Consider the following 12,811-nt stretch of genomic DNA (forward strand, 5'->3'; position numbering starts at 1 on the left):
CTCAGCAGCACGGCGGCCCCACGGGACACTCGGCCCCTCAGGCCTTGCCGCCTGGCCCCACAGGTAAGGAAGCTGCCTCCTGTCCCCCACCAGGTCCCTCCTTGGCACCCAAGCAAGGGACTCCTGTCTCTCCTCTCCTCCTGCCAGGCAAAGCCAAAGCCCCCCAGCAAGCCTCTTCCAGCACTGAAGAGCAAGGCACCATCCCATGGCGAGCAGCCACCAGGACCAGCCCTCCCTCATCCGCCGCTGACACCCTCCTCGGTCTTTCAGCGGGGTGTCCCCCCAAAAGTGGCCCTGAAGCCGCCTCCGGCCAGGAGGTGACCAAGGGTACTCCATGTGTCACTGTGGCCAAGGAGCTGCTGGCCCTGGTGCTTGGGTGGCACAGCTGGGGAGCCACCATCTCACTTCCACCCTTACTTGAATCACTCGCCAGGCCCTCCCTGGGGGGGTACCAGTGTTTACAGATATCTGCGTAGTGCCTTAACTGACTTCATAGCCTCAAGGCTGGCCCAGGAAGAGTCATCAGCTGGAGCTCCAAGGGGTGGGGTGGGGACGATGGCAGCTCTGGTTTTGAGGCCAGCCCCAAGTTGGTTCAGGCTCTCCTGTGCCCTGGGAGCTGCTGCCTTCCCTCCTGACGTCCTGAATGTCTCCCACTCCTCCTGCCCCTTCCCTGCTGGGGCCACAGCCAGGAGCAGCTCCTAGCATGGCCCACCAGGCTCGTCAGCTGTAGGGACCATGCCCTGGGGCCAGTAGCCCAGCCCGGGACAGTCACACAGGGGGTGTCACCAGGGGTGTTGTCAGGTCCAAGCTGGGGTTGGCCTCCCTTCAGGGCTTTTCTCTCTGAAGTTATCACTTGAGTTACTGTCCTCCTGAAAGGGAACTTCCTGGGAGTCTTTTTACTGCAGCTGTTAACTTATGACCCTTACATGCCCATTTTGAGCCATCTGTTGTGGAACCAGGCCCTCCCCATTTTTTATATAATTCAGGTTGAAGGCTTTTATACCAATAAAGACTGAAGTTAGTGGTGTGGTGTGGTGTCTCAAGGCAGCAGGCAAAGAGCTGCCTGGGGCTCAGGGGAGGATTGGGCATGGGTGGAAGCAGAGGGGAGAAGGGCTTGAGCTGAGCTCCCAAATCCTGTGCCAGAGCCACAGGGGCCAAATGGCAGTGCTTCCTGGCACCCATGCAGAGCGAGGTTGCCATGGGGGCTGTAGGACACTGCTGTGAGTCCCCCAGCTGTGACCCCCCCAGCCCCAGCTGCTAAAACAGGCCCTGGGCCTGCTCTGTGACCCAAGACTGGCCACCATGGCTCCCAGCACCAGGGCAGCTCAGGTGAGGGCCTGAGGGCCAGCAGGTCTCAGCTCCACCATCCTGTGGTTTTCCTGGAGCCCAGGCTGCTGCTGGGGCTCTCAGGGTGGCAGTCTCTGCAGCTGGGGATGTGCGACTCAATGCAGCATTGCTGCAGAGCAAGAGGCACAGGCATCCCCTCTCCGTGTGCCTACACTGACAGCGGCCCAAAGACACATAAAGGCACCAAGCAAATGGTAACAAAATAATTTTATTCTGCTTTATCAAAAGAACTTAACCCTGTGCATGTAAACTTGAATATACTTATCGTGTTTCCTTAAAGAAGGTGCAGATCCAGTGGCAGACCCCTGTAGTCACAGGAGCACACAGGCCTTTTGAATGGAGAGAAAAACCAGTTCAAACCCACACTCCCAGTTGCACCCCTGTTCCTGCTCTGGAGCTTCCAGCCCAGGGAGAAGCAAAGCCCAGACTGGGGTGTTAAATTGATTCCCTCCTCTTGCACACCTACTCAGGCTTCTAAAGCGGTGGCTGAGGAAGCAGAGAGGGAGGGAGGAGGCTTTTTGCAAAAGGCACCGAGCATCACGCACACGTTGCTACAGGACTCCAAACTGCAGGACCATCCCCCAGGGTCCCTCAGACCACGCAGGCAGGAGGTGTCTGATGCACACCCGAGCCGTGCATCCACCTGGATGACGGTGGGGAGGCCCAGCAATGCTCAGATCTGAAGAGAGGCGGCTGTTCCTGCAGTGGCCTGGCAGGCTTTCCTGCTCCCTGCGTGGGGATCTCACTGACCACCACAGGAGAGCTGCAAGCTGCCTGGTTATTGCTTCTAGTGGCTCCCCCCCTGCCTTTGGTTCTCATCACCCCCAGGCTGGCAGAACCTGCCAGTCAGATGCCCAGGGTTTGACGCCAGCACTGGGTAGTGCCCAACCCCAGTGAGTACCACATGGAGACAAGTCGATGTCCCCTCCAGAAGTGCTTTTGTTCTAAAAATCCTGCCTTCATCTCAAAATTCAAACAAAGTGGCTGCTGCTGCGATGAGGAGCGGCCACGTTTCTGCTGCAAGCCAGCAGCACCAAGGAGGTGGAGAGTTGAAGAGATACAACTCGAATCCCTCCCCACAGAAGAAATGGAACCTTGCAAGTCAAACAGTACTTCCAGGAGACATTTCAACCACCACAGCTAAGAAATAATCTGCCATCCTCTCTCTGTCCTGGTACCCTTCTGCTGGGGAGGGCACTGCAGGGTCTAATGGGGCCAATGCTGTGCCTGCCCACTCCTCTTCTGCCATCATCAGCCAAGGGTTTCAGCTCCATCCTGCCTGGGCTGGCTTCCAGCACAACATGCAGACGTTTCCTGCTCCCCTGCCCACCACTGTCCTTCGAAGGCTGCTCTGCACCAGCAGGGCACTGTCTGCCCAAGCCTCTGGCAGGTGAAGGCATGAGCCGCCCCATGCAGAAACTGAGCTTAATGCTCCCCAGGCTGGGATCTGCGAGGCACGTGGCTATACCACAACCCTTGTGCACCAAGCATGTACAGTGAGAACTGGAGAAACCTCTCCCAGCGACAGCATCACCCTTCCTCTCACCCTCCATCCTCAGAGCACGAAGCAGCACACTCACCCACAACCTCCCTGGAAGCCAGGGCTGGTGCTCAGCCCCCTCAGCTGGCCTCTCTGGTCCTGGTCCCTGCCTCCTGCCATGGCTGGGTTTGAAGAGGAGCTGGTATCCTGGAGCAAAGCATCAACTGGGCCTTGGGAGTTTGCAGACAGATGGAGGAAAGTCCGACCACCTGAAACTGCTGCAAAGTCCCACACTCATGTATCACCCATGCTGGCCAGCAGCAGGAGAGGCAGGGTCAATGCACCCCTGCTCTGCCAGGGACGGAGGAGAGGCAGCCAGGGAAGGAGCTGAGGAAAGGCACCGTACATCACCAATCTTCCTTGAGGAGAGACACTGCCATCCTGCAAGCCAGGCCACACAGGGCAGGAAAACAGTGCTGCAAAGCTTGAAGCCCACCCAACTGATTTGGGAAATCATTAGCAGAGGTGAAGTTTGTTTTGGGTTGAATTCTTCACCAGGGCAAAGGCTAAGCACGTTCCTCCCCTTGCCATGAGGCAGCAGGTGGTGCCAGGGACAGAAGATCTCAGTGTCAGCACCCAGAGCGTCACCATCAACCAGCTCTTCCAGTGAACCGCGCCAGGGCCGAGTGCTGCTCATGGCTGCACCCGAGGGGACCAGAAAGCAGGATGAACATAGATATCCCAGCCTGGCGGAGGAGAGGCCATCTCCAAACTTGTAGTTGGTTTAGAGACAGGCAATGCTGCAGCACTACCAGCTGGGGAACAGCATTCCAGCTCAAGCTCTCGCCAGTTGCTTCCCCAGCCACTGTCCTCAGGGATCATGGCAGAACACAAGAAACAGGTCTTAAAGACAAGCACATCCTCACAGGCAAAGGAGAGGATTGAGAAGGGGAAAGCAGATTGTACCAGCAGATTTCCATCCCAAGCACATCTCCTTCTCTCACCCTGCAGTGGCACCTGGGAAGCAGGGGTTGGATATATTACAGCACACAGCAGGAGAAAAGATCATCCTGCCAGCACTGCTTGAGAGCCAACAGCCCTGCAATGCAGCAAAGCCTGGCCAGCAATGAGATGACCAGCAACACTCTCCACTGTGGCTGTTCAAAGACATGAGGCAGGTCTCACTTCTTGGAGCAGTGGATTTTGCACTGGGGAGCAGTAGTGCCTCACCTATGTCACAGCTGAGGTGTCAAACATCTGATCTGCTGCAGAGCAGGGTCCCTCCACTCTTCTCTTCCCCTTCACTTTGCCAGCAAAGCAAAGCAGTGGAAATTCAGCCCCTTCCCCTGGTGAAAAGACCTACAGGGAGGCTGTGGTCTGAGCAAAGATTTCCCAGCTCTCTTCCCACCCAGCTGCTTGGAGGTGCTCCATGCTCTGAAATCTGGTTTAGGGTGCAAGGTGAGACCCAGCCACCCAGCTGAAACATACTACAGTCCGTCACAGGCAGCCATCATGAGGTTCTTGCTTGGAGAGGGGGAGTTACAGAAGCCCGTTAGAGATTGCTTGCTCCAAATCGTTATCTGGTGCCACTGCCTACAGGAAGATTATGGCTATGCAGATCCTATTCAAATAACCTATTCCACACCAAACCACTCCTTGACAGGCCTCACCCTGAGCAGGAACACGCAGTCTCTGCTGGCCAAGGAGAGCCCACTCCACTGGAGTCCTTGAGGAGAGTTAGACAGCGCTGGTAGAAACCTGCCTCAGAGTCCACAAAGCAAAGCTTCATCAGCAGGACAAAGGAAACCTCTTCACTTGGCCTCAGCGAGGAGCAGTGGAGAATGACCAGTGTGCAGCAACATAGCATCCAAAGCCACATCGCCTACCTTCAGAGTAATGCTTGCTAAATAACTGCACCTACTGCAGAAGGCTTTCCTGGTGTCTGTCTTTTAATATTCCAGTATAGGTATGTTAGTACAGGATTATCCCTCATTTGGAAGCACCAATTTATTAGGGGAAGAAACGGAAGAGGCAGAGCACTTGCAATGCGTTGCTAGAAGAAAATCAACCCAACTGCCACCTATACACGAGATGTCCACGTACGTGCTGCATTCACTCCACCAGCATGGGGCAACATCCCCATTCACAGCTGGGCTGGCTGTTGAGCTACACCGGGTATCCTTCTACCTCTGTCAGCCAGTGCTTTCCTTTGCTCTGAGGTGGTTTTCTCCAGAGGTCTGTGGGGCCTCCTGTGAAGGAAGGCTGGTTTCTTGAGCAGTCCTCAGATTGGCTTGCTGGAAGGCACAGGAATCCACAAATACATTGGGGATGCGGTCACCAAAATACAGCTTGCTGTTCGCAGCTATTGCTTGGTATTTCATTAGTTCCAGATACGCGGGGGTAAGTTTCAGCTACAAGAAGAGAAACCAGAGACCGTAAGAGACAGCCTTCGGGGCCACACTTTGATTTCATCTCAGGCAGCTGCTTCCTGGGATGTGGGCTGTTATATCCAGTGCTGCCCACCTGAACCTAATCTCCTGTGCAGAGGAAAAGGGTAAGCAAGTCCTCTTCTGACCAGCTTTCAAGTGCTCACCTTGTTGGAATCAGCCAGCTTCCGAGCAGTGTAGTACTCTGCATCAGCTTTTGCTTTCTCTCTTGCTAGGAACGCAGCGTCTAGCACAGAAACAGAGGACAGACAGGAAAAGAAGTGTTAGCAAGTGACAAGCCTGTCACATCTGTCCCATAGGGGACTAGCTGATCCAGGTGTGCCTGTGACACAGCCTGGCTGGCTGTGTACCTGCACAGCTGGCTTCTCAGAGCAGTGCCTGCAAAGGGGAGGAATGACCCCAGTGCCGAACCTTGTGCTACTGTACCCTTGATTATTTTTGCAGGATGGCAATGCCCAGTTCTGAGGTTCCTCTACCGGCCACCACCCTCAGCTGGAAGACGACCCCAGCAGCACACTAGCACCACGGTTACCTTCAATCTCAGAAATTCGCTTCTCTGCTTCCTTCTCCATAATCTTCTGTTGATAGTGAATCTTGGCTACCTGAGCAGCCTTCTCTGCCTCTGCAATCACAACAGGCTCAGCTCAGACATTTGCTTCTCAGGGTTTAGGCATCAGCACCCCAACCCCAGCACCCAGTCACAGAATGTGCCACACAAGCAGTTTTCTCTCTGCTGCGTCCATTTCTGCTCGGATCCTACAGCACCAATACAGTTTGTACCTCCCAGCAACGAAGTTACAGAAAGAAAACACAGTGCTGATGTCTCTGAAGTTGCACTGGCTGACATCCCTTTTACGAGCATGACTTCCCTGGCACAGGGACGTTTTGCTTCAAGCCCAAGCAGTTTTCCTGACAGAGCTGTTACCTCTTGGCCTGCTGTAGGAGGAGCCCCACTGTAGGACAGAGGTGTCCGCTGCTCTGCTGCTACAGGGAGGGAGGTGGGATGCAGACACAGCAGCACAAACACTTGTATTTTCTAAATGACTGTTGGTGCAGTCTGGCCATGCCTTGTCCAGGGAGCTGTCAGTGATGCCAGACAGCATTGTACCCCGGCTTACTGGAGGACATAGGAATGGAAATTCAGCCTGGACCCCATCTGCTCGTACTCCAAACTGGTGACGTACCAATGAGTGCTTTCTTCCGGTCTGTCTCTGCCTCCTTCTCTACTACCTTCTGCTTCTGGGCTGCAATTAGCAGCTTGGTCTTCTCAGCCTCCCTGCAGAGGAGGGAAAAGAGGGAAAGATAGCTAGGGAGCAGCTCTGCAAACCAGGGCATGAGAGGCCAGGGGGACAAGAAGCCAACCAGTTGCCAGCATCATGTCCTCAAAGCCACAAGGACTAGCACTGTCTTCAGCTGTATGACCATATGCATTCCCAGCAGGTCATAGGAAGGGATTATTCCCTCTCCTCTATTTGGCACCAGTAAGGCCACATCTGGATGCTAATGTATCTGCTACTGCAGATGTGGGGCGGAGACCAGGGCATACAAACAGAGGCTGGGGGAGCTGGGCTTGCTCAGCCAGGCCCAACGGCATCTCCCAGTGCCCAAAGGAGTCCCAGAGTCGCCAGGGCTGGACTCTGCTCAGAAGGGCACAGCGAAAGTCCCAGAGGCACCGGCACAAGTCGCAACACAAGAAACCCCAGCTGTCTCCAAGGAAACGGCCTGCCCCTTGTGAGCAGCTGCAGCAATAACCCCACTTTGGGAAAGATACACATCAGACTAATACCTGTCTGCAATTCTGAGACTTTGCTGGAGGAAAGCTGATGGGTGAGACATCAAGAGTCCTAAGCCCTGAATTTAGTTTATGAGCCTTCTACAGGTTCTCTATAGCACATCAGTGTCTCCTCTACATAAAGGAGTAGGAACATGGCCTTGACACAGACTCTGTACATGCTAACAACCATGTTTGTGAAGGGCTGAAAGGCTCCGGGGTCTAAGAGCTAAGGAAATGGAGAAACAGAACGCACAAGTGCACCTAGCAAAGCACACGCTGATTATAACCCACCTCGTACCTTCTGAGCACCAGGTAAAAGCTTTGTAATAGCATTATGCCTGTGCTGGACCCTCAAAACCAATTCATACAATTTTATGTACAGCTACTTACATTAGCTCAAAATTTCTTCGGATGGCTTCTGGGATTTTGGGTTTTGTAACACGCACAGCCTATGAAAAAAACAAAATGTGCGTGCATTTTAAATTAAAGATTTTGATGGGAGCTGCATAACTATGGGATGTCTTTGTAAAACCAGCTGCAGTGCTTTGGACATCTCCACATTGATCCTAGACCGCACATAATGGTTCCTGATATTCTTGTACAACACAGCTGAGCACAGCCACTCTTACAGAGGTGTCTTATAATTGTATTTCCCATCTTTTCACTTTTTATGGCACCTAAGTAACCAAATAATGCCTGTGGAGCAGGCTGCTAAAGAGGTCAACCCCCTCTGTTAGAGGAGACTAAGTTGTCCACTCCAAAGACTCTTCAAGCATCACCAGACAACACTTTCCAAGGTACTGCTCCAGAAAAGAGCTCACAAACTCAATGAAATTAAATTGCAGGAGCGAGACTTGCAAGACAGAGGCAGGGCGATGAGCTCAGGAATGGGTTTTCCAGGAAAAAAGCTTGCAAAAGTGACAACACAATGAGAGAGAGAGCAGTGAAGACAGGGGAAAGCAGCAGGGCATGGGTGGCAGCTGCTGTTTGCAACTGTGGACCATCAAGAGTGATGTGCACAGCACTAAGCCGACTATCTTGTTCAACACTCTTCAGAAGCATCCAGCATGGCTTGCATCCAGCCCTACTGCCCTTCCAGTGGACACTGGAGGTGGTCAGAGATCCCCATGAGAGTACTAGGGTCTGTGATCACAAGGCTTCCTCTGGTCTTCTACAGGCAGCTTTGCCTACTTCATCTTACTAACTGAGTGATTGCAGCACACAGTAACCACACACCAGTTTTAATAAACCTTGAAATAAATGCTGTTAAATACCTCTCACAGCATCTTTTCAACAATGAGTTGTTTTCTGAGTCACTTCTTCCAAAGATGACTTGTCAGTGATCTCTGAAGTACTCACGTGTGCAAACATGCTCTTCAAGAGGAAAGCTTTATGCCCAAATACAGAGTTATTTCCCTTAGAGCTCACAGAACAACTCAATGCTAGGTACAGCTAAGCTAATCTGGGTCACACAGCTGTGGAGAGTTTAAAGAAAGCTCAGCTTTTCACTGAGAGAGCAGAGTATTTCCTGACAAGAGACACAACAACGTGGTAGAGTTGTATGCTGAGGCCCAGTTCTACTGGAGACAAGGGTGCAGCTCTGTTTTGAAAATGAATGCTAAGAACATGAGGGCAGGATCACACCGTCTCTTAACTACTAGACATGAACCACTTTCCTCCCTAGTTACAAGACCTCTTCAGGCTGCTGGTCTGGTGAGCACAGCCTGGGCCAATGCAGGCAGGATATCCTTCAGCTTCTGATCAACAGTGAAGATGGGGCACGCCAAATTGAGACGGGAGGGTGTACACTGCAGATCAGATCTAGCTCTGTAGTTAACATCTCCCAAAGAGCTGTGAGGTTTGCTTATGCTCTTCTATACTGAGATCAAAAAGGGCCTTTACATTATGACGATAATTTTAATTGATGATGAACTTATATAGGAAATCTCTCTGCGATGTACAGTGCAAGTTAACTTTGATATCTGGAAGAGCAGTGCCATCTCAATGTCTTTGTGATAAGGCACTGCCTGTGGTTCACCCTCATCAAATTGGAGCAAGTTTATACACAAACGAGCTGCAAAGGAGACTATCTATCACAGCACTTCACTTGCTGTCAACGGGAGGCTTTCCCTCCCTACATGTAGCCAGCCAGCCTAGCTAAATGTGACAACAAGAACAGCAAAACAGATTTGGTCTCACTCTTCCCTACAGTGGAAATCTCCAGAGATTTCCATCTTAGCCCTTGTGAGCCTAAGGTATATTTTTGCCAGTTGGTTGCCTTAAACTTCAACATGCCAGAAAGCCCGTATGTCCCATAGCCCAGTCAGGATTACACATGATTTTCTAACATTAAATGTAAGCAGAAAAACACTTAAGATATAACATCTTCCTCTACCTCTGGTACAAGTGCAGAAAAGATGAAAACCTGGTTTTTTTTCCTCCTAATTACCTATAGCAGCTGTGCTGGCACACTGGAGCACCCAGCGCTGCAGGGGTGCCAAAGGTGGCTTAAAGAAAAACATTTCCTTGCTCTTTGCAAATCAAATCCAATATCTGCAGGTCTGTGGCCTAAAAGGTCCTTTTCTCTATGCTGCAAGACTCCCCTTAACATAAAACTAGCATTTAGAATGGTCACCCTCACACAGTCTTACAACTCAAAGCTCAATTATTTCACATTATGTGGAAAACCAAAGCAAGAAACCTCACCAATCCAGTGAAAGGTGAGCAAGTTAGAGGTGGGGAAAAAAAAAGAATAATCTTTGTTAGGGAATAAACTTACCTGGATAGTGAGACCTGGTGCCATGACATTGAGATCTTTCTGCAGGGCCAGCTTCAGATTCTCATCTATCTGATCTGTGTTTGGAGAACAAGAGAGAGACCACTTAGCTTATCATCATTTCTCCTACAGCTTGTGTGGCAGGGAGTCAGCTGGCCTTGAAGAGCAGGTGCATCTATGGTGTAAGTTAAAGATGCTTTTTGAGATCATTCAGTACATTGTTTCCCTTTCTATACCCCCAGGAAAATGTTCAAGAGAATGAGCAAGAAAAAGCACCCAGAGCCACGGTAGAAGTCCATCCCTTCATAGACAGAACTGCACCAACCCCGCTGCCAGCAGCAAGCTCTCCCTTAAGTCTCTAGGGATATGCAAGATCCATTACTGGTTACTGAAAAAAACCCCATTCTGTCACTTCCAAGCTCTGGGAAGATCTTTCCACAGAAATGGCCAGTTATGAAGGGATTAAGCTGCATGTATGACCAGGAAACTCCTCTCTAACTACAGACATATACAAGTCTGAGTACAGCATTCAAAGATTGACAGACTCTTAATATTAAAACTCTGACAAACTTTCATTTTCCATAAACCCATTTTCCCCTGCTCTGCCACTCAAGAAGGAACATGATGCTGTTATGTCTTTGGGGGCACGGGTAGGTACCAAGAAGCAGAATATTCCATTTGCTAATTCCTGAACCACTACTACCCCCTTGTGAACAAAGCAGAGCACTGTGATGAACTGATAGCACATCCATTCCGTCTCTCACTTGCTGAAAACAGCCAGAAGGAAGCTTTTAAAGTAAAAAAAGTCAATTCAGCAGTAGAACAGGGGCCTGAAAACAGAACTAGGCAAGACAAAACCATCATCATAGTGAAGGCAATGGGCATGACTGCACGCACAAGAGCAGTGTGGTGACTTTGTGCATCCAGAATTCAGTCCTAAGCGGAAAAGGACTGAAATCAGATGTGGAAAGATAAAGAAATCTGAATCATTAAAGAGTAAAATTACATGGAAAGTGACTTATGGATATATAAGGAGCTGGATTCTAGAGAGCAACTCCAGCATAGAGCCTGTCTGCTCACAGGAGCCTGCCGTAGCATGTTCCACAGCAGAACAGGGAGATTTCACAGCCCTCGGTGGGTGCATCCAGCTGCCATCCACTTACCGAATAGCTCAATGTATACCTCCTGCAGGGTATGAGCACTGCAGAACTGATTCAGCTCATGATGAATCTTATTGAAGATCAAGGTCTTATCGTAGTCTGCAGTGTAGTTTCTCACAATATCGTACACTGAGGAAGAGGATTATCACAGGTCACCACTGACACGTACTGCTTTCTGCAACATCACAACCCCAAAACAGCTCAGGGTACCAGGAAAGCAGCACAGCACTGAGACAGGTGGGCACGGGATCTCCATTCCTGGGACTTTTCAGGACTTGGCTGGACAAAGCCACAGCCGCCCTGCCCAGCCAGTAGTGAAAAGCCTGCTGTGAGTGGGAAGGTCAGAGGAAAAACCCACAGAGGTGCCCTCCCCCAGTGCTGCTGGGGTTATATGACTCCAAAGAGCAGAGTAATTACAGCAAGATATACTGCATGGTTTTGTTTTCTGATCTGCATAAACAAATGAAACAGTAAAGCCTGTCCAGGACCCAAATGCACAGGAACAGACACCACTATAAACTGACAACAAGCATCATTCCCACAACTGTGAATTCACCCTTCAATGCCTCAGTAACGCATTTTGCATTAAGCTATGCTGCTGGGAAGAAAAAAAGCTGTCTGGGTCTTTGGTTCAGTAGCTGGTGAAATAAAAAGGTAAGAGGCTCCTGCGTGGGCTTTGCCTTTGTGATGTTCCCAGGAGCTGAGCTGGTAAGCACCTGGGGGCTTTGTCCTGCGTATTTAGTTTCACAGGTGGTCTTCCCTCCAGCAGCGAGAAATACAACTGCTCGAGCATCCCTCACATTTCTAAATGTACAGGAGAGAAGCAATCCTAGAATTTATTTTCAACTTTGCACATCTGTGGCTCTTCAAAAAGCTTGCAGGCACACGGACGAAGCGAAGTGCTACAGCACTGGGAACCACAAGGATAACAAAGACACAGAAACTGGAAGTGTTGCAAACTAAGACAGAGCAGCTACAAGACGAGCAAAGACAGTCACAGTGCAGCTTGTTGAAACAGGATGGGAAAAATACCTGCATATGGTGCCAATTTATTCACAACTTCTATGCGGTCAATATAGATCATAACACCACCGCTGTAAGTGAAAAAGAGAATTAGTGAATTATTACTGCAACTGTTAACAGCAGTCCACATTGAAAGCAAAGCTGTCTTTTTCCCCTCTTTCATTAAATTCTACTGAACTTACCCAGAACAATTCTGACTTCTCGAGCATTTTGCAATTAGATGGCAGCAAACCTCAGCTTTGTACAGACTGGTCCCTCCCTCTGCATAAATTTAAAGTGTGCTCCAGCAAGTCTGCAAAGCACTTCCACTTCACTTTGTTATCTCCTACTTAGGCAGCGAAAGGAAAACATTTTTGAATGTTGCTGCAGCTATCAGAAAGGCTCAAGGAAGGGAAGGCAACAAGGACAGCAGATGACATGTGCAAGCAGCAGAGCAGACACAAACTGCAGGTGTACCGCAGCTCTTCTAGGCAGCAAATGCATTTTAAATAGAAAAGCCCTTCTTTGAAGTTCATGCATTTACTAATGCCAGCGGGAACTGACAAGGTCCCTGCTAGAAAGGAAGAAACAAAGGAGCTAACAGGCTTTAATTCACATTCCCTGCATCAATGTCACGCTGCACACAGCTCTCCAGCAACACCGCAACCATGCACGTGTGTCCAGGCATGTGCCCTGTCAAGAAGCTCCAGACTCCTCATCGGAAGAAGCCTGCAGGCAGTCCTCTCCCCAAGGGATCACCTGCTGCCGGACCAGCAGAGAAATGAGGGAACTGGAGGTAGGGTTTAATCCCAGCCTCTGCTCCTG

At 50.5% G+C, this 12,811-nt stretch overlaps 2 protein-coding genes across 2 annotated transcripts in view; one reads left to right on the forward strand and one right to left on the reverse strand.

Annotated features, from left to right (window-relative positions):
- Positions 1 to 4,558, forward strand: part of LOC104546976 (disintegrin and metalloproteinase domain-containing protein 8-like) — a gene marked incomplete at its 5' end in the record, with an annotated part of 15,867 nt that extends 11,309 nt beyond the window's left edge. The window contains 2 exon segments of the mRNA XM_010192509.1: positions 271 to 368; positions 4,427 to 4,558. Coding sequence (XP_010190811.1) covers positions 271 to 368; positions 4,427 to 4,558 — 230 coding nt within the window.
- Positions 4,559 to 4,764: 206 nt separating this feature from the next.
- The window catches only part of ERLIN1 (ER lipid raft associated 1), a gene marked incomplete at its 5' end in the record, with an annotated part of 13,749 nt that continues 5,702 nt past the window's right edge, over positions 4,765 to 12,811 (reverse strand). The window contains 8 exons of the mRNA XM_010192510.1: positions 4,765 to 5,238; positions 5,421 to 5,500; positions 5,807 to 5,896; positions 6,459 to 6,550; positions 7,439 to 7,497; positions 9,828 to 9,901; positions 10,988 to 11,113; positions 12,017 to 12,078. Coding sequence (XP_010190812.1) covers positions 5,020 to 5,238; positions 5,421 to 5,500; positions 5,807 to 5,896; positions 6,459 to 6,550; positions 7,439 to 7,497; positions 9,828 to 9,901; positions 10,988 to 11,113; positions 12,017 to 12,078 — 802 coding nt within the window. The remainder of the gene's footprint in view (positions 5,239 to 5,420; positions 5,501 to 5,806; positions 5,897 to 6,458; positions 6,551 to 7,438; positions 7,498 to 9,827; positions 9,902 to 10,987; positions 11,114 to 12,016; positions 12,079 to 12,811) is intronic.

Source organism: Mesitornis unicolor, unplaced genomic scaffold (assembly GCF_000695765.1).
Source record: "Mesitornis unicolor isolate BGI_N332 unplaced genomic scaffold, ASM69576v1 scaffold28649, whole genome shotgun sequence".
Classification (NCBI taxonomy): Eukaryota; Metazoa; Chordata; class Aves; order Mesitornithiformes; family Mesitornithidae; genus Mesitornis; species Mesitornis unicolor.